At 44.9% G+C, this 22,477-nt stretch overlaps 1 protein-coding gene across 1 annotated transcript in view; it reads right to left on the bottom strand.

The window, feature by feature from the left end:
• Positions 1-6,601: 6,601 nt before the first annotated feature.
• The window catches only part of LOC145361580 (integrin beta-1-like), a 93,282-nt gene continuing 77,406 nt past the window's right edge, over positions 6,602-22,477 (bottom strand). Inside the window, exon 14 of the mRNA XM_080217423.1 lies at positions 6,602-6,844. Coding sequence (XP_080073549.1) covers positions 6,834-6,844 — 11 coding nt within the window. The 3' untranslated portion in view covers positions 6,602-6,833. The remainder of the gene's footprint in view (positions 6,845-22,477) is intronic.

Genomic DNA, 22,477 nt, shown 5'->3' with positions numbered 1-22,477 from the left:
TCTTGGCGTTTATTGGTAGGGGGATTGAATTTAGGAGTCGCAGTGTAATGTTGCAACTGTACACTACTCTAGTGCGGCCGCACTTGGAGTACTGTGTGCAGTTCTGGTCCCCGCATTACAAGAAGGATGTGGAGGCGTTGGAGAGGGTGCAGAGGAGGTTTACTAGGATGTTGCCTGGTATGGAGGGGAGGTCCTATGAGGAGAGACTGAGGGATCTAGGGTTGTTTTCGTTGGAAAGAAGGCGGCTAAGAGGGGATCTTATTGAAACATATAAGATGATTAGAGGTTTAGATAGGGTGGATAGTGATAGCCTTTTTCCTCGGATGGAGAAAGCTAGCACGAGGGGGCATGGATTTAAATTAAGGGGGGGTAGCTACAGGACAGATGTCAGGGGTAGGTTCTTTACCCAGCGGGTGGTGAGGGATTGGAATGCCCTGCCTGCTGCAGTTGTAAATGCGTCTAGTTTGGGGGCGTTTAAGAGATCTCTGGATAGGTTTATGGACGAAATGGGATTGGTATAGGCTAGTGGGTCATTGTTTTTGTAACTGGTCGGCGCAACATCGTGGGCCGAAGGGCCTGTTCTGCGCTGTAATGTTCTATGTTCTATGTTCTATGTTCTATATCCCACCCATTACAGTTCTTGTGGCGAATGAGATAGGAAAATTTCATCCAGGTTCCACCTTGGGACAGGATCCTAAGAACGTTAGCGGCATGAACATCTAATTCTTGAGATCTCTTAGTTTCCTTTCACCCCGGGTCGGTACTGGGCTGGAGAACAGGCCTTCCATTGTAATTCCGATCGTGGTGTTCCCAAATCCGCGACCTCTCAGTCAGCAAGGGGCCTGCTATAAGCAGCTGGTATGCAAACACATCAGGGCACCAAGTTACAGATCACAATGAAGCACTGAAGATTATTAAGGGGATGACAAAAGTGGAGAAGCACTGCGTGTACGTAGCCATCCCAAAGTGTTTTACAATCACCAAAGTGCTGGTTTTGAAGTGTAATCGCTGTTGTAACGTAGGAAAGCTGCACACAGCAAGTTCTGAAAACAGCGATGCGATAATGAGCAGTTAATTTGTTTTTTGTGTGATGTGTGTGTGAAACATCTGCCCACAATATTGCTTGGATCTTTTTCCTGCTCAGATTGCATATGGCTGTTCCCGTTAACACAGCTTGAGGTAAGCATTCACTCTCAGTCAGGAGACAATACTCCGGCAGCCTGTCCATTATAGAAACAAGACTTTGTTCGCTTCGTCCTGTCCTGTCAAAGATATTCACATCTACAAGAAATTCCAGTTTCAATAAAAGGGCCATGTTGAAAATATCAGCTCATTTTGTCCTTTTTGTTTCAGATCTGCAGTGGCTGTGTATTCTTTATTTTTTTGCTGCTTTTGAACAGATCTGAGTGGCTGTAAGTGGGTGTTTAAACTGACTTACTCACCAACAACACAAAAAGAAGATGGGGAGAGCTTTGAGAGTGAAATTTCTCAGTTGAGATATTTCCCATTGTACGCGGTTATCAGAGGAGGACAAGCTGCTCGAAGCGGCTGGAGGAGGGGGACCCAACGCAAGGACACAAGGAATAGAAGTCGGAGTAGGCCACTGGACCCTCCCAGCCTGCCCCACCATTCAATACAGTCATGGCTGACCTCCTTTTCTGGGCCATTTCCCCATAGCCCTCTATACCTTGATCTATCAAATATTTATCTACCTCCACTGGGGTGGCACAGTGGTTAGCACTGCTGCCTCACAGCACCAGGGATCTGGGTTCAATTCCCGGCCTTGGGTCACTGTCAGTGTGGAGTTTGCACGTTCTCCCATGTCTGCGTGGGTTTCCTCTGGGTGCTCCAGTATCCTCCCACAGTCCAAAGTTGAGTGGGTTAGGTTGATTGGCCAAATCAGCTTTATTGTCAGCTGGGTAAATATGAAGAGTTACGGGAATAGGGCCTAAGTGGGAATGTGGTCGGCGCAGACTCAATGGGCTGCACAGTAGGGATTCTATGACAGGACTCCATGAGGAGAGATTGAAGAGATTGTGTTGGTTGGCATGGGGCAACATGTTTGCCAGATGTGGCTATCATGGCGGAGTAGTATGTGTGAGATGTGGATGTGAAACAACAGTTCTAAGTGTGTGAGGATCAAGTGGAACATTTGCATGTCAGAAGTCCAGATTGATGAAAGTTATTAACATATCCCTAACAGGAGCAAAGAGAATGGAGCAGTGCCTGATGCTAGTGGTGCAGTTTGTAGAATATGGGATTGGGATATGGAACTTAAAGATGTATTGTGACCTTGGTCACTTGTGTGAGCCATTTGCTGCACTGCATCCAGACCATAGAGTTGTAGGCCAGAATTTTCCAACCTTTCACACTGGTAGGATCTTGCAGTCCTGCCGACGGCGCACCCAAGCTGTGGGTTACCTGGTGGTGAGGGGTGCATAGATCCCACCATCGCCAATGGCGAGCCACTTCTGCCTCCACAAAACGTGCGGTGGGTTGTGTGGAAAATCCCAGTTTTCACAGCACAGAAAGAGGCCCTTCAATCCATCCTGTCTGTGTTGGCCATTCAGTATCAAACACCTCCTCAAGGCTACACTGCTGGCATTTACCTCAATGATTATCTGCTCCCAAGTGTTCGTTTGGAGGGCTTGTCAAGGCCCTGCTGATCCCCTGTAGATAGAGCATCACTCTCCAACATGCTGTGCTGGAGAACCTTGGAGCATAATGTCTTCCTGCTGATACATTCCCAGCCACATCCAATCAAAATATACCTTATCTCTAAAAGGTGCCAGATGGCTTTAAGTAGTGCAGACTAATAGTAAATGGGGGAAAGAGTGAATAGTGGTATTTTGATATTGTCACTGGACTACTAATCCAGAGACCTAGAGTAATGCTCTGGGGATCTGAGTTCTAACCACACCATGGCAAGTGATGAAATTTGAATTCAATAAAAATCTGAAATTAAAAGCCAATGTCGCAAAATGGGGGAGGTGATGTCCTAATGGTATTATCACTAGACTATTAATCGAGAAACTCAGCTGATGTTCTGGGTATTCGGGTTCAAATCCTTGCAGCTGATGCAATTTGTATTCAATTTTAAAAATCTGGAATTAAGAGTCTACTGATGACCATGAAACCATTGTGGATTGTTGGAAAATCCCTCTGGTTCACTAATGTCCTTCAGGGCAGGAAATCTGCCATCTTAACCTGGTCTGGCCTACATGTGACTCCAGAGCCATAGCAATGTGGTTGACTCTCAACTCCCCTCGGGCAGCTAGGGATGGGCAATAAGTGTTGGCCAGTCAGCAATGCCCTGCCCAGAAATGAATTAAAAAACAATCTGCTTCACTGATGTCCTTTAGGGAAGGAAATCTGCCATCCTTACCTGGTCTGTGATTCCAGAGCTGCAGTAATGCGGTTGCCTAGCAAGGCCACTCATATCAAGGGCAATTAGGGATGTGCAATAAATGATATTAATCTCTCACTATTGTGTGGCTCACGCTCAGCTGTCCATCCAGCAGTGTGCTCAATGCTGGCTGTATGATCAATGGTGGTAATGAGCAGCCATAGGAAAAACGTAGACTATTTGGCTCTTTAAGCCTGCCCCACCATTCAATATAATGATGGTTGACCCAGTTATGGTCTCAACTTCACTTTCCTGTCTGCTCCCCCAATAATCCTTGACTCCATTGCCCAGCAAAAACTCTGTCTAACTCAGTCTTGAATAAACTCAAAGACCCAGCCTCCATTGCTTTCTGAGGAAGAGAATTCCATATGCCAGTAACTGTTGGGGAGAAAATGTTTCACCTCATCTCTGTGTAAAGAGGGAGACCTCTTATCTTTAAACTGTGTCCCCCCACTTTTGGTCCCTCCTATAAAAGAGATTCTCTGGGTATCCACGTTATCGAGTCCCCTCGGGATCTTATATGTTTCAATAAGGTCAACTCTCATTCCTCTAAGCTCCATTGGGTATGGGTGCAACCTGCTCAAATTTTCTTCATAAGACAACCCCTTCATGTTCTGAATGAGTCCAATGAATCTTAGAGTGACGGAAGTTCCTGTTTCCATTACTTGTGGATAACATTGCTGGATCTACACCATCCAGACTGATTAAAGAAGATTCTGCAAATATCTGCGAATATGTGTTATTTGTGGTGAAGACTGTGCCCCTGGAACTTGGATTGGCTGGGGATCCGGCTACATCTTACAAGGAGAGGAGTTGAAATTCCTCATGACAAGGACAGAATTTTGTAGGACTTTGTGACTGAACTTAATGATGTATATGTGGACTGCTGGACCAATTTGCAAGATCTGTCTTAGTTATGTCTGCTATTTAACATGTAATTTAGAATATAATTAACCACAAATTACCTGCTACATTTTAATGTCAGAATATAGGAGGTTATCCAAGATAGTATTTGTGTTTTGCGTAGAGGTGGCTCCTTTCCTTTAGTAATGAACTGGGATTTTGGATTTTTTTAAAATGTAAATGTACTGGTCGCTACCAAGATCTTAACAGAAGTAACTCTGATAGAAAGCCCTGATCTGTTGCCATAAACACATGACGCGTTCAAGGACAAAGACACCATCTGGTTCTGCTTTTCATATTTTGTTAACGACCAGAAAGCTCCTGATGTTCATGTTGTTAAAAACTTGAGGTGAGAATGATAATGTGAATTTCATGTCAGGATGATTCACTTCTAATATACCGAAGCCATTGATTCACGACTCTGCGGGGATTCAGAGACCAGGTGGGAATCGTGAAACATGGAGGAGGTGTTTACTCTGAGTGTAAAATATTCAACAGCCCATTTGGGTAAACCGTGCTGTTTTTAGAAGGGGAAGGAAAAGTTACTGGAGCCAAGTTTTGTTTGTTTGAATGTTTTTAACAAGTGTTAATTTTTCTGAGTATAGACTGGGGTGAATGATGAACAGTTCTGGCAGATATGTGGCAGAGATTGTTTTCCACTGAAGTGTGATTGAGTGGGCATGTTTTGGAGGAATATTAAATCGGAAGTGCAGAACAAAGGTTTCGTGTGTTGGGATTGGTGATTAATAAATATAAACGTCGGATAAGAGAAAAGCAACCAGGATGTAGAATTGGCTAGCAAGGAATGAATGGGAACAGCTATTTATGACGATGCACTGGAGAGTCCATTGGCCCCCTGGTTGGATTACAGTGCAACACTTTTTGCCATTCATTCATGGGATGTGGTCATCGCTGGCTGAGCCAGCAATTGTTGCCCATCTCTAATTGCTCGTCAACTTGCCACTTCAGTGGGCAATTAAGGAACAACCACATTGTGTGTGTCTGGAGTCACACATAGGCCAGACAAGGTAAGGACAGCAGATTTCCTTCCATAAAGGACATTAAAAAACCAGAACCACACTCAACAATGGTTTCATAGTCATCAATAGATGCTTAATTCCAGATTTTTATTGGATTCAAATTTTACCATCTGCCTTGGTGGGTTTTGAACCCTGGTCCCCAGAGAATTATCCCTGATCTCTGGATTAGTGATCCAGTGACAATACCATACCCCCATGAATAGAGGAAGCGAATGATAGAGAGGAGGTGAATGTGGAAGCAGTTGGGAATGGAATCCCCACAAAATTTATCATCAATAGGATCATCTGTTCAAAACAGTGATGTTTTGAGTTTCAAGCTGCAAGGTGCAACCATGTATAACCTCAAACTCAAGAGAGTTTGAGACCAAAGGGAAACCCACTAACCTACAACTGGTATTATTACTACCATTATTACAATATTGAGTCTAACCCTAACCCTAATCCAGCAAGAGGGAATCAACAGCCACCTCATACTAACAAATCATCTCTTTAGACAGTATCCATTCTGACCTCTTGCAAAAGGATCTTTGTATCAAAATATTTTGGTCTCACAAAATGTGGGTTCCAATGTGAAGTCTTAGTTGGACAGTGATGTGCCAAAGGCGGGGCGATGGCCTAGTGATATTATCACAACTATTAATCCAGAAACTCAGTTAATGTTCTGGAGACCTGGGTTCAAATCCTGCCATGGCAGATGGTGGAATTTGAATTTAAGAAAAAATATCTAGAATTAAATATCTACTGGTGATCATTGTCGGAAAAATCCATCTGGTTCGCTAATGTCCTTTAGAGAAGGAAATCGCCGTGCTTACCTGGACTAGCCCATATGTGACTCCAGAGCCACAGCAATGTGATTGTCTCTCAATTGCACTCCGAGGGATGGGCAATAAATGCTGGACAGCCAGCGAAGCCCCTGTCCTCTGAATGAATAAAGAAAATGTTCTGGGAATAGATTACAAAAACAAACTCAGGGTAAATGGTCTTATTACTCTCTAGTGCAGCTATAACCATGAGATCTGTTATATGTTTTAATCTGTGCAGTACATCCAGGTGTGATGTAGAATTTATGTCATTTTACCACCTTCAGAAATACTTCAAAGGAATGTTAGTATTTAACTGCAGTGTATTTATCTTAAGAAAAGCTGCATTATAATGGTTACTGTGATCATACAGGAAAGCAGCCCAAGGCTGGCATTGACCAAACTGAGGAGCCAGGATGAGCCAAAGTGGTTCTCAACAGTGTTTCAGCAAGGACAGTGTTATTATTTTATTCAGTACACATTTTTAGAGACTACATTCATTGGTAAGCTGTAATTTTATAAATGGGTAATTTGATCATAGCTTGCCATACACTGAATATATTCTTCAGGGCGTTTTGATTCAAGGATTGATAGAGAAATGATTCTGGGCCCTAGATACGTCTAGAACCAAAGCAGGGACCTCTCAGCTCAGCTCACCATCCAGTGGGATTCTGTACCTCAGTTTTAGCACCGACCTGCAAAAAAGTAATTGACTATGTTTAAAGGATTTTTCTTGAACAAAAGAATTAGTTATATTACTTAGACTGAATGCATGTATACTACAGTCTATTTTTAAGTAACTAAAATGAATTGCTGTATTATTTTTCACCACATTTGTGATGATTGCCTATTGAAAAGACACACTACTAAGGATGTTTCCTTTCCACTGTCCAAAACATCGGTGGGGAACCCATCCTTGAGTTACACCCTTGAATGAACCTCAGTTGGCCGAAGGCGGGACTTTCACCCCTCATTCTGGAGGAAGCTCCCCCTTCAGAGAGAGTTAGTGGCCAGTCTGGTTGGCTGGTATCTCTCTAGTTCCTTCAGACAGGAGCTGCAGTGGACAGAAGAGGAAGTGGATGAAGATGAACAGAGCCAAAGTCCAAGGACTAGAAGGCAAGGGAAGTTTTTGGAGTTCCAGGAGAGGGAACGTAGGGAGGTAGGAAGTGGGCTTTTTGGTGTTGCGGGAGAGGCTGGCAGGGAGGAGGAGGTATGTCAAGTTTACTGGAAGATAGGGACTGGGCATCCAAAGTTAAAAGGGAGCCTTTGATGGAGGATCCCCTCCCAACCTTTCTGCTCGACGCCTAAGCCCAATCACCTTTGAGCTTCCCAATCCCCTGGGAAATCCTCCTGCCAGCCTCAAAATTGAAGCAGAAATGGCCAATAATTGGCCACTTAGGGGCCTCAACTGAAGCAAGAACGGACAGCCTGCCCAAGCCCCAGTATTGGGCTCAGGGTGGGCAGGAATCCAGCAGGAAACTCATTGCTTCAATCTAACGCCACGCATGCCCCTGTCAGCTCACTTCTGCGAACATGAAATTCAGGCTATTATATTACAATTTTATTGGCCTGAATGCTCTGTGTTTCCAGGAAACAACACAGAAGTGCAGCAAGTTGCTTTTCTATCCCAAATTAAAGACGAAAGAGGGAAACTTTATCTACATTTGCAGAATTTGAAGCTTAGAAGAAGCTTCGAAGAAGCCATGCGTGTCACATTGGAAAAAAAGCACTCTGATCAACATGTAGCAAAAATGAAACTTTTTTAAAATTAAAAGCGTTTGCCATAGTGCACCCACCACCTACCTATAGTAACATTTTCCTTGCAACACCTTGCTTTGTAAATTCTCCCCACTAACATACTTCTGCTCCCACTTACAATGAATTCCATCTTTTCGCCCCACTATATTTTATCCCATATAGTGCGCAACCAACAACAATTCATTTCTATTTATTACTGCAATTTTAGTGTGCATCTGTATTGTAAACCAGCGAAGCATCTCTTGCACAAACAGAATTATAAATAACTACAGCACCGGAGGAAGCCATTTAGTAATAATATCTGTGCTGGCTCAATGTTAAAGCAATCAAAACCAATCCAACTCGCATAATAAAAGCAAACATTGCTTCAAATACTCAAAGGATCTGGCAACATTTCTGGAGAGGAAAAGAGTCAATATTTCAGTTCAGTGACTCCTCATTTGAACCCTACTCTCCCAAAGGCCTCTGACTTCCTCTGTTTAAAAACTTGCTCCACACTTCCCTTAAAATATGCAACGTTCTTTACCTTAATGGTCCCCGATGGTAAAATATTCCATGCTCTGCTAAACCCAAAATGCCAGTGGTCGATTTTATGGCATTACCTACCTTTTTCAAAATGTCATGTTCATGATGTGGTAGTTGCTGACTAGGCCAGCATTTATTGCCCATCCCTAATTGCCCTTGAGAAGGTGGTGGTGAGCTGCCTTCTTGAATGAACCACTGCAATCCATGTAATTTGGGGACACACACTGTGCTGTTAGAGATGGAATTCCAAGATTTTGACCCAGTGACAGTGAAGGAACAGTGATATATTTCCAATTCAGGATCGTGAGGGACTTGGAGGGGAATTCCCAGGTGGTGACATTCCAAGGTATCTGCTGCTCTTGTCCTTCTAGACATTAGGGTTAGGACGGTGCTGCCCAAGGTGTCTTAGTGAGTTCCTGTTGTGCATTTTGCAGATGGTACGCACTGCTGCCATTGTAAGCCTTTTAAGGAATTGTTTATTTACGCCCTCCTTTTCTTTGGAATGTTTCCATTGAGTACTTACTTCCTATTCTTTGTTCTTCCTCCCAAAATAGAAAATTTCCAATTTAGATACATTGGTCCAAATCTTCCCAGATGTATGACGTAGATGCACATCAGGACTCTGTGAAAATCCTGATACACAGATACACATGGGGATTGGTGAGCAATTCTCCTTCCTCCCAGGATCTTCCACTAATGCTTCCACTTGGAGCTAGGGGGCGGAGCCTTGGGACTGTTCCTGGGTGCTAGATAGAGTAAAACCTAGTCCTGGATAACTACACAACTGACTCCCAAATCACTGACTCCCCAGTTACCTCCTGACCACTCGACTACCGCCTGACCACCCCACTACCCCACCACACTCCCCTGACCAATTACCCACGCTATATCCCTTAGATCCAATCGATGCACCCCGACCTGACCATCTCCCCACCCCACCCAACAGCCCCCGAACCAACCTGACCACCTCCCAGATCTAGCTAGTGCTTCATTCATCTGTCACTTCATGCATCTCCCACTCACAAAGCTGCCACCTTATCCATCTGCCACCTCACCCATCACCCACTTGCCAGCCCATCCATTCACCACCTCACCCACCTACCACCTCATCCATCACTCTCTCCCACTCACCCGTCCTAACCACTTGCCTCACCCACCTACTCACTTATCCGCTCGCCCACTCACTGCCATTCAAAATGGATCCTTAAACTTACCAAACGGCAGTCAGTGTTGTAAAAAGAAAACATATCCTGTCTCTACTCCGGACTCTGCTCCATTGTGACGGAGCTCTCCAAGGGACACTGGGTTCTGCGTTTCTTGAAAAGTCAGGCTTGGAATGGAAGGAATGTAAAGTAGCCTTGCGTCAGGGAAACGTCGAGGCAGGGCAGCAATCCAATGATGATTGCCATTCCTCTAAAGATACGAGCTAGTAAATTGGCAAATCTTGGAACTCCCTCCCTGACAGCACTCTGGGTTAACCTACACCTCAGGCACTGCAGCAGTTCAAGAAGGCAGCTCACAACCCTTCCTTAGAGCAACTAGAGACAGGTAATAAGTACTGGCCCAGCCAATGACGCCCATATCCCACAAATGAATAAAAAAACTATTTCGTCTTCTTTTTGTTAAGTCACCTCATTACTGAAGTTAAAAGTGTTAAAATTGGCAATCTTGACATTTATTTAACCAATCCACCAATGGCACGGGGCGGCAGGGCGTCACAGTGGTTAGCGCTGCTGTCTCACAGTGCCAAGGACCTGGGTTCGATTCCCAGGTTGGGTCACTGTCTGTGTGGAGTTTGCATGTTCTCGCCGTGTCTGCATGGGTTTCCTCCCACAGCCCAAAGATGTGTGGGTTAGGTGTATTGGCCATGCTAAATTGCCCTTTAGTGCCCCAGGATGTGTAGGTTAGAGGGATTAGCTGAGTGGGATTACGGTGATATGGCCCGGGTGGGATTGTTGTCTGTGCAGACTCGATGGGCCGAATAGCCTCCTTCTGCATGGTCAGGATTCTGTGTGACTTTACATATTCATTAATTTGATCTAAAATTATGAATTCTAACCGATTTCCCATGATGGATATTAGACCAACAAGAGTATTGTAACTTGAGGTAATTTTACTCCAATATTTCTGTACTTTGATTCCAATAATTCTATAAAAAAATTGCAGAAAGGACAAAACAAATGGACTCAGAGTAGTATATGCCTGTTGAATATTTAGTACTGGCACGGGTCTACAGGGCTGTGCTGAGAATATTGCTGAGGTCCTATTTTACCATTGCATTGTGCCTGCTTTTGGGCACAAAAACGTGGTAAAGTTGAGTGTGAGGCCATTAACGCGATCCCCGTCTGCATCCACGCAGATTGCCACTTTACCAAAACCCGGGAATGGTGGTGATTCGATTCACGCCCAAATCGGGCACAACGACGATTTAACTGCATTTGCACACATTTAAATTGAATTAATAAACTGTCTGTCCAACTCTATCAGCATTTCCCCCTATACCACCGCGTTTGCCAATCTGGAACCGCACCGTAATGGACCTGCTAAATATAAGTCTGAATCTAGCGCTCTAGCTTCTGAAGAGCGAGTTCAGAGCTTCCAACGGCTCCCTGACTCAGATCAGTGGTAGAGGGGAGGAGGGAGGTGGGTCAGATCATTCTCTAGTTGGAGGGGGAGGGGAATGAGGCCAGATCATTGTCTGGTTAAGGGGGGAAGAGGAGGAGGCGGGTCAGATGTATCTCTGGTGGGGGGGGGGGGGCAAAGTGGGGGGAGAGGGCCAATCGTTGTCTGGTGAGGAGGGAGGAGGAGGCGGGTCAGATGTTCCTCTGGAGGGGGGTGGTGTAGGAGGTGGTGGTGGAGGAAGGTGGGTCAGATCATTCTCTGGGGAGGGGGTTGGTAGTGAGGTTAGACCGTTGTCTGTGGGGGGGGGCGATGTGAGGCCAGACCATTCTCTGGGGGGGGTGGTGGCATTGAGGCTAGACTGTTGTCTGGGGGGAGAAGGGAAGAGGGTAAGATGTATCTCGGGGGGGAAGGGGGAAGCCCGATCGCTCACTGGTGGAGGTGGGGGGCAGATGGATCTCTAGTTTCGGTGGGGGGGGGAGGGCAGATGGATCTCTGATGGGGCAGCATGGGGGTCCACTGCCACTCTGCGGGCAATGGGTGGGGAGGGGGGTGTCAAAGGTGGCGATCAGTCTGGGTAGTGGAGGGGGAGGGTGGATATGGGGGACAGTGATGTCTGTGGGTGCCATTGCTCCCACTTTTTGCTCCTGGGCTGCTTTCTCCACCTTCTGCGACTCACAAGCGATCCAACACGGGTGTGCTTTTTCAAATTTTTTTCCAACTGTGCATGCGCAGTTCAGAGCTCCGATCGTTTCACACTAAGCCACACTCACAGCGTGAATAGGACTGGAGATGGCTGTGAGCGTATGGAGGCGTCTGGGAGCAGATTTCTAAGTCGATTTGCATTACGCCCAGATTCAGCACTTAGAATGAAAATGGTAAAATCGGGCCCTTGTTCTAATATAATACTTTGATATCAATTCATTCCCTATGTGATAAGTATGGCATTTTAGGCAGTGTTGCAGCACAGTGCGTGCCATCAATACGGCTTGTGCCAGTCATTCTGATCTATTGATCTCAGCTGGGTGTGCGGACTTGAGAAGTGGAACTCTAAATAGAAAGAGAGTGAATCACAACGGGACACCAATTAGCAAAAATGAAAATGCAATAAACTAGAGGTAATCTTGTGATGTAGGTTGGTAATTTGATGGGAGTTGTAATTCAGAAAAAAAGAGACAAGAGGATTGTTTTCTGACTGACAGGAAGTCCTCCAGATTTGCAGGGTAGATATAAAGAATCAATTGCCTTTAGTTACAGAGTGCAGAATAAGACCGATGGGAATTAAAACCTAGCACAGTCACAAAAACATCCATAAGACGCATTTAAAGTGGTTAATAAAATCATTTGCTAAAAGAAATAGAAACTATGCTTAAACGTTTACATCCAAATGGAATAAAAATTGCAACTTGTTCAGAATGATAATGCCCCATCGATATTACACTAAATATATACTTGCTTATCATCTCTGTCCTTGCCAACCTTCAGTGGATCCTTGTCTCTCAGCATATCAATTTTCAAGCTCTTTGTCCTCATCTACAAAGCCCTCTGGAGCCTCAGTGCACCCCTGTTCTGCAATCTCCTTCTGACAATTCCATTACTGTGCCTCTGTACTTCCAATACTGTCCTTCATTCCACCCGCGACCCCCATTTATATCTAATAGAACATAGAACAGTACAGCACAGTACAGGCCCTTCGGCCCTCGATGTTGTGCCAAGCTATGTCCGAACCCAAGATCAAGCTATCCCACTCCCTATCATTCCGGGGTACTCCATGTGCCTATCCAATAACCGCTTGAAAGTTCCTAAAGTGTCCGACTCCACTATCACAGCAGGCAGTCATTCCACACCCCAACCACTCTCTGAGTAAAGAATCTACCTCGGACATCCCTCCTATATCTCCCAACATGAGCCTTATAGTTATGCCCCCTAGAAACAACTACATCCACTTGAGGATGTAACTGTTACTAGGAGGCATAACTATACATCCATCCATCTCCTCCATTCTCAGAACTTGCAGTTTAAAAAGCTTCACACTTAAGAACATAAGAACATAAGAAATAGGAGCAGGAGTAGGCCATCTAGCCCTTTGAGCCTGCCCCGCCATTCAATAAGATCATGGCTGATCTGTCGTGGCTCAGTTCCACATTCCCGCCCTCTCCCCATAACCCTTAATCCCCTCTCTTATCAAAAACCCATCAACCCGCGTCTTAAAAATATTTAGCGAGGTAGCCTCCACCACTTCAACGGGCAGAGAATTCCAGAGATTCACCACCCTTTGAGTGAAGAAGTTCCTCCTCAACTCCGTCCTAAACTGTCCCCCCTTTATCTTGAGACTGTGCCCCCTCGTCCTACTGTCCTTTCTGAGCGGGAAGAGTCTCTCCACCTCTATCCTATCCATCCCATTCATCATCTTATACGTCTCAATGAGATCTCCCCTCATTTTTCTAAACTCTAACGAGTACAAGCCTAGTTTATTCAGCCTCTCCTCATAGCTCAACCCCCTCAACTCCGGCATCAGCCTAGTAAACCTCCTCTGCACTCCCTCCAAGGCCAAAATATCCTTGCGTAAGTACGGCGCCCAAAACTGCACACAGTACTCCAGCTGCGGCCTCACCAATGCCCTATATAGCCGCAGCAAGACCTCCCTACTTTTATATTCAATTCCCCTCGCTATGAAGGCCAGCATCCCATTCGCCTTCCTGATCACCTGCTGCACCTGCAAGCTGGGTTTTTGCGACTCATGCACAAGGACCCCGAGGCCCCTCTGCGCCGTCGCCTGCTGCAGTTTTTCTCCACGTAAGTAATAATCCTTCCTACCATTATTCCTACCAAAGTGGACCACCTCGCACTTGCCAACATTAAATTCCATTTGCCAGTTCCTGGCCCATTCGCCCAGCCTATCTAGATCCTTCTGCAGACTCTCCACACCCTCCGCGCAATTTGCCGTTCCACCAATCTTGGTGTCATCAGCAAATTTCGACACCATACACTCGGTTCCCTCCTCCAGATCATCTATATAAATGGTAAATAGCTGAGGCCCCAGCACCGACCCCTGGGGCACTCCACTAGTCACCAACCGCCAATCCGAATAGCACCCATTGACCCCCACTCTCTGCCTCCTATTTGACAACCAATCCTCTATCCACGCTAACACCCTACCCCCAACTCCATGTCCCCTGACCTTCTGCAATAACTTCTTGTGAGGTACTTTGTCAAACGCCTTCTGAAAATCAAGAAAGACCACATCCACCGGCTCTCCTCTATCCACCGCCCTAGACACATCCTCGTAGAACTCCAGTAAATTTGTCAGACACGACTTCCCTTTAATGAAACCGTGCTGCGTCTGCTCTATCAAGCAATTCCCTTCAAGATGCCTCGCTATTTCCTCCTTGATGACGGATTCTAACATTTTACCTACCACAGACGTTAAACTAACCGGCCTACTTGGGAAAGGTTTCACTAAATGTTTTCACTTTGCTGGGAAAGCAGTGGCATAATGGCATTGTCAGTGGGCTCGTAATCCAGGGTAATGCTCTGGAGACCTGGGTTCAAACCCAACCACAGCAGATAGTGAAATTTGAATTCAATAAAAATCTGAAATTTAAACTAAAGTCTAATGACCATTACTGATTGCTGTAAAAACCCACCTTGTTTGCTAATGTCCGTTAGGGAAGGAAGTCTGGTCTAAGTTACATGTGTCTCCACACCCCAGCAAATGGTTCACTCTTAAATGGGCATGAAATGCTGGCCTTGCCAGATATGATCACATCCCATCAACAAATGATGGCTGGAATCTTATCACTGTAGGATTTTCCTATCCTGCTGCAGTGAACGGAGATTTGACTGGCCTCCAAATTCTCCAATCTCATCGCAGCGGGAGCATGGCGTGAACGGCAGGTAAGATCACATTTGACCTTTTATGATCTTCAGTCACAAACCTTGATCCTTCTCCCTGTATTTGGTCTCGGGTTATTTTTGCCTATGTGAAAGATCTGGGACATCATCCAAACTTTAGGGAAGGAAGTCTACCATCCTTATCTGGTCTGGCTTACATGTGACTCCAGAGCCACAGCAATGTGGTTGACTGTCAAATATTCTTTGAAATGGAAGGCAGTTAGGGGTGGGTAATAAATGCTGGCCCAGCCAGCGATGCTCGTGTCTGGTAAATGAACAAATAAATAACAAGCAGCACCATGGGATGGCAAATATTAGAAAATATTCTGTGATGTAACATTCCTCAGTTGAACAAACAAAATGTCACCAAAAAGGCAGGGAAAATTTGAGCAATTTGAATTGATATTTTGAAGGCTGCATTCTGAGACACGATTCTTATTTTCTTTGGTTGGTGTTGTCTGCGAGAATTATGTAATCAAAATTGCAATAAATCAGTTAATGTGGGTTTGACTTTAGGTGAAGTCTGGACAGCAGAACGATTGAATGTTCTGAAAGCATGAGCCTCTAATCATATATATCACATCATCACTCACTCCTAACAATGGATAATGGCCATACACTCCAGGTCTTTTCGCTACAAGAAGTAGGACAGTATTTCTCCATATGTCCATCATTTGATGGATTAAAAAGAGTCCCATCCATTCATTTGTCACTTGCGCAGAGAACAAAGGACTGCATATAGAAGAGTCAGACTCTTAAATTAACAGCATATTCGCCTAATGCTTGTACAATCAGCCTCCAGTTAATTAAATGAATAATTCAGAGAAAGACAAAGATAAAGTCTGACTTTAAAATTAGTGTGACGAGTTTACTGGATAACCCATCATCCCGATTTGCAGTTTCTTTTGGTCTGCAGTACAGCTTCAAGCCAAAATTAGCGTGTTGTAGTTTACAGTAAAAGGATGACATTTTTAATATGTGATAATGTTCTTTTGTAAACCTACCACACATGCTAAAAGTTCATGCATTTGCTAATATGGTCATAAATGCCACCAGTGTTAATCTCAGACATAAATGTTTCAATATCCGCTCATAAAATTTGTCCATTAGGGTTGTCAGCAATATATTAGACACAGACTTATAATGAAACCCTGGAGAACTGTATGGTAAATTGCACCCTCTTTAAAACATTGCTCATTTTTCTTTCAAAATGTAACTGTAATTATAGATCTCTGTTTCATAACTGTCCAGCTTCTAAATCATTGTATCTCCAATGTACTCCCCGAGGCAGTATCTCCTTTCAATCTCAACAGCCATTCCTTTGAAGGCCTCATTTCTCTCATACCGAAACTACCTTGGGACTACATTTCTCCTGACCACTTGAAAAGATTCCTGGCAGCAATAATCTTTAATATAAAATATAGAGGGAATAATTCGCGAACATAGATCTATATTCGTTGAAGTTTCTCCTTGAAGAAACACGTCTTGTGCTCCGTCAACCACATTCCTACCAGGTCACTGATCAGCTAACTCACCATTCTTGTTCAAATGTTTGTTGTTTCAGGTTATGTCTCCATTTCTTTTCAAATCTCTCATCATCACCCTGGCCCTCAAAATTCCAAACTTGGACTCTTTTATCCTCACAAACTACCCTTCCATCTCTAAGTTCCCTTTCCTTTCTCAAGTCTCTATATTCCCCACTTTTCCCAGCAACTGACACAGTTCCTCAGGAACAGTCAGGAGAGGTGTGCAGGAGGAGGATGGAGGTGGAAGGAAGGGTTGCGGGCGGGCGGGGAGGCGGGGGGTGGTGGGTGAGAGCATAGTCTTCCGATGCATTGACGAGGTCCTCTTCCTTAACCTTATCAAACTCTGTTCTTCGACTTTGAAATTAAGAGATACTTTTTAAAAATTAATTAATTATTGCCCATCCCTAATTGCCCTCTATTTCACAGGACATTTAAGAGTCAACCACATTGCTGTGGGCCTGGCGTCACATAGAGGCCAGGCCAGGTAAGGATGACAGATTTCCTTCCCTAAAGGGCCAGGCAGGTTTTTAACAACAATCGACAATGGCTTCATGATCATGGTTACATTTTTAATTGAACTTTATTGAACTCAAATTTCCCACCCATCTGCCTGGGTGGGATTTGAATCCGGATCCCCAGATCTTGCTCTGGCTCTCTGGATTCCTAGCCCAGTGACAATACCACTACGTCACTGCATCTCCTGGCACTGAGCTGGGTTGCACCCTTCTGTTCTCCATGTTACTTATTATTTCTCAGGGTCAGTTTCAAGCTATACAAATAGTTGGGGATTTCATGTTGATTCCCACCTATTGCTTACATGTCAGGGGGAGCTCAGAGCTGCCATTTCTCGGGCCAGGATTGCAACAGAATTGTCCCATGTTCCTTAGCCGCATTACAAAAGTACTTGAATGAAATTAGCAAGATCAATTTGTATCTATTTAGCACCTTTCATGTAATAAAACACTCAGTGAAATCAAACTGCCTGCAGAAGCTCAACTTAGAGGAGGAAGAGGATGGTAGACTTTCTTCTGGAAGGGTGAAGCAGAGGACAATCATTGTACCCACAGATCTAGATTCACCATCAAAAGCAAGATCACAGATGTATCAGCAGAACTTCCAATGGGCATTAACACAGGGCTCATGAGACCACTCCTTCATTTTAGTGGCAATGAATAGGCCACAGAGGAAGCAATGACCTACTGGTATCATCACTAAACTAGTTATCCAGAAAATGAGCTAATGTTCTGGGGACCCGGGTTCAAATCCCACCATGGCAGATGGTGGAATCTGAATTTAATTTAAAAAAATTGAAATTAAGGAACTACTGATGGCCATGAAATCATTGTTGATTGTCAAAAAGTCCCATCTAGTTCACTAATGTCCTTTAGGGAAGGAAATCTGCCATCCTTATCTGGTCTGGCCTACACGTGACTCCAGAGCCACAGCAATGTGGTTGACTCTTAAATGCCCTCAGGGATGGGCAATAAATGCTGGCCCAGCCAACAATGCCTTTGCCCCACTAATTATTTTTTTAAAAATCAACAGTGTTTACATTCTCACATTCAATTCTACTGACCAAACTCTTTTCTGTAGATCTGGGTTGTGTACTGGCAGCCATCCAGAACCGATCCTACTGGGAGATTTTAATAACAGACGTGGACACAACTACACCGCCCGGGAGGGCACCACCAGGAAAGGAGGAGCGGGGAGATCAAATACAAACGACTTCTGGACAGACCACAGACTTGTACACTTGCATATGCCTAGTGCCAAAACACAAAAGATCCTCAAAGAATTCCAGAAGATTTAATTCCCACATTCTCCAGGAGATAAAAAACAATTCCACGTGCAACTATCTTCCTGTCTTCCTCTCTCAGGCTCCAATGAAGCCGATGTGGAAGGGTTTTGGAACAAGATAATATATGCAACGTGAGAGACATTCACCCAGCTCATTAAGTTTGAATCTCACAAGAACTAAAACTAGTTTGATGAGAATGATAAATATGCAAAATTCGTGCTTGGACATGCCAAGCCTTCATCACATGCCAAGACTGTCCTACATGACAACAAGATTTTTAATTATTTGTTCATGGGATGTGGGCATTGCTGGCTAGACCAGTATTTGTTGCCCATCCCTAATCCCTAAGAAAGTGGAGGTGAGTTACCTTCTGAAATTGATCCGGTCTATGTGGTGTAGGTACAGCCACAGTGCTGTTAGGAGGCGAGCACGTTCTACTCAAATCCAAAGCTCAGGGAATGATGCTTGTCATCAAGAGTAAGTGGTGTGTGTGTGTGTGTGTGTGTGTGTGTGTGTGTGTGTGTGTGTGTGTGTGTGTGTGTGTGTGTGTGTGTGTGTGTGTGTGTGTGTGTGTGTGTGTGTGTGTGTGTGGTGGGGGAGGTGGGTGTGGGGGGAGGTGGGAGGGTGGTAGTGGTAGAGAAGGTCAAGGAAATCCTGGATGCAGTCCATCAGTTCCATTTATGGAGCACGCCCAGAGACATTACAACTATCTGAGCCATTTGAGAAAAGCACTGCTGGAACCTTCTCAATCTGGCGACAACAAAATCAGACAGAACAATCAACACAAATCCTCAACAGCTTGAGGGATCACATTTTGATAAATTGCCAATGCTTGCTGGCATCTAACAGATGAAAAATAGGGGTGTGGTTTTTGACAACATTCTTGCAAAGATCTATGAAACTGCTGGCCTTGCACACTCACTCAAACTCTCAAAATCTGCAAAGACGAGTCCTACCTCTGGACTTCCACAATGTCATCATTGCCTCACTTTTCAGGAAAGGTGACAAATCAACTTGTGGGATTCTCACACATTTCGTCTTGAACAGTCTCCTACACATAAATAAAGACATGCTTCCAGCAACACAGTGTGGTTTCAGGCCTTCTGGGGGATCTTTGTCACTCAACAAATTCAAGGAAAGTGTCTGGGGCAATGCAAAGGGTGACTTTTATTAAAAGTGACTTGATGGCATAGCGATTAGCACTGCTGCCTCACAGCACCAGGGACCCAGATTTGATTCTGGCCATGAGTGACTGTCTGTGTGGAGTTTGCACGTTCTCTCGTGTCCGTGTGGGTTTCCTCCAGGTTTTGGTTTCCTCCTACATTCCAAACATGTGCGGGTTAGGTGGATTGGCCATGCTGAATTACCCCTTAGTGTCCCAAGATGGGTAGGTTAGATGGATTAGTCATGGTAAATGCACAGGGTTATTGAATTGAGGGCAGAGGGGGTGGGCCTGGGTAAGATGCTTTTTCAGAGAGTTGGTGTGCACTCGATGTGCCAAATGACCTCCTTCTGCACTGCAGGGATTCTATGGTTCTGTTAATGTGCCCTTGACTGCATCAGCCACAAATGTTTTTGGAAAGTAGTCCAGAGACTTGGATGTCCGGCAACATTTGTTACCTTCCTGTGTATCTTGTATGACAATATGGCAGCAACCATCCTTTGCAATGGATTGCACACCCTCTTTTATTCAGGTGGCTGTTGAGTAAAGTTGTGTGACTGCACCAACTTTTTTTTATTTTCTACCTCAGCCTAGTCACGGAAGCCATTCGTAACCCACTGCCAGTAGGGGGTCATAATTGAATCTTTACAACCACAAGGGGCTGGGAGCCATGGGGACCTCCAGCATATCCATGACTTGAGGGATGGAGTTTAAAAACAGCGAGGTTATGTTGCAGCTGTATAAGGTGCTGGTGAGTCCACACGTGAAGTACTGTACACAGCTTTGGTCTCCTTACTTGAAAAAGGATATACTGGCCCTGGAGTGGGTGCAGAGGAGTTTCACTAGGTTGATTCTGGAGTTGAAAGAGTTGGCTTATGAGGAGAGACTGAGTAGACTGGGGCTATACTTATTGGAATTCAGAAGAATGCGGGGAGATCTTATAGAAACATGATAGAAACCCTACAGTAAAAAAGGGACCATTCGGCCCATCGAGTCCACACTGCCCACAATCCCACCCAGACGCTATTCCCATATCCCTACATATCTACCCACTAATCCCTCTAACCTGCACATCTCAGGACATTAAGGGCAATCAACCTAACCCGCACATCTTTGGACAGTGGGAGGTAACCAGAGCACCCCGAGGAAACCCACGCAGACACAAGGAGAATGTGCAAACTCTACACAGACAGTGACCTAAGCCGGGAATCGAACCGAGGTCCCTGGAGCTGTGAAGCAGCAGTGCTAACCAATGTGCTACCAAATAAGATTTAAATATATAAGATTATGAAGGGAATAGATTAGAAGCAGGGAGGTTGTTTCCACACTGGCGGGTGAAACTAGAACAAGGGGACATGGCCTCAAAATAAGGGGGATTTAGGACTGAGTTGAGGAGGAACTTCTTCATACAAAGGGTTGTGAATCTGTGGAATTCCCTGCCCAGTGAAGCAGTTGAGGCTACCTCATTGAATGTTTTTAAGGCAAGGAAAGATAAATTTTTGAACAGTAAAGGAATTAAGGGTCATGGTGAGCGGGCAGGTAAGTGGAGCTGAGTCCATGAAAAGATCAGCCTTGATCTTATTGAATAGCGGAGCAGGCTCGAGGACCAGATGGCCTATACCTGCTCCTGGCTCTTATGGTCTTATGATGCCTAATAGATGTCATCCTTGTTTTGAGGGAGTGACAAATTTTGACAATGAAAAGAATAACCTGTGTAGAGTAAACACGGTGAATGTTTTCTTGGGTACCTTTCAGTACTTTACTTCTAATCAAAAAAAAAACAAATTTAGCATGGCCAATTGACCTAACCTACACATTCTTGCAATATGGGAGGAAACTGAACACCCAGAGGAAACTCTCGCAGACACAGGGGAGAACTAGATCCAAGCTGAAGACAAGACATTGCATCCCATCTTGGGTTTGATCAAACAAGATCCAAGCTGACAGGATGAGCCATTGCACCCACTCCCGGGCTTGATCTGATGTTTCATTTTAGCTAAGAGCAGCACAATAGCACAGTGGTTAGCACTGCTGCTTCACAGCTCCAGGGAACTGGGTTCGATTCCCGGCTTGGGTCACTGTCTGTGTGGAGTTTGCACATCCTCCTAATGTCTGTGTGGGTTTCCAGCGGGTGCTCTGGTTTCTTCCGATAGTCCAAAGATATGTGGGTTAGGTTGATTGGCCATGCTAAAAAAAATTGCCCCTTAGAGTCCGAGATGCATAGGTTAGAGGGATTAGCGGGTAAATATGTAGGGATATGGGGGAGGGCCTGGGTGGGATTGTAGTCGGTGCAGACTCAATGGGTCGAATGGCCTCCTTCTGCACTGTAGGGTTTCTATGATTTCTAAAAGGTCAAGAAGTGTTTGAAAAATTGCATCAGGTAAAGCCTTGGTTTAACCTCATTGGCTACCCTGATCCTTTACTCTATCTTAGTCTGAGCAAACCAGGCATCAGCACATCATCAGTGCAATGGGCTAGTGTCATCCCCTGCCTGGTCATGGTTTCATTCCTGCAAGGTAATTTGTGGCTATCAAATCTCCTATAGAAGAATAATGCTGGTTCTTAAAATATACAGGGGCTTTAGCACATGGCACTTCAGAATTGGCACGTCTATCCACTGATGTAGTGTATGTTGGCCTTGCTGCAATTGATGGAGCCAGCTCATTTAAAAGCTCATTAACGTCCTGTGTAGAATGGGATTACTGAGCAGGTGTGGGATGGATTTTGGTTCCAGCTGCTTTGAGAAGCATGAAGTAATTGAGAAGAACAGAGCAGACAGGGAGCAGCAGATGAGGACCGATAACACTGAATGCTGGATTGCACACTTAGAGAGGTCTTTGCAGCGAATCTTCGAGACTTTGGGAGAAAGGCTTCAAATGCAGGAGCTGCCAGAAGGAACCAAAAAAAAAGACATAGTTCACGGAAAGGGGAAAGAAAAATTGACTTTGACCTTCACACTTTACTCAAGGACGTGCTTCAAAAGTAGAAAGGCTGCTGGGTTCTCCCCTACCACCCACCCTCCCCGCCAAAAGGAGGTGCCAATGGC

This window comes from Carcharhinus amblyrhynchos, chromosome 2 (genome assembly GCF_965287045.1).
Source record: "Carcharhinus amblyrhynchos chromosome 2, sCarAmb.v2.hapA, whole genome shotgun sequence".
Lineage (NCBI taxonomy): Eukaryota > Metazoa > Chordata > Chondrichthyes > Carcharhiniformes > Carcharhinidae > Carcharhinus > Carcharhinus amblyrhynchos.
This window is presented reverse-complemented; position numbering and strand designations above follow the sequence as displayed.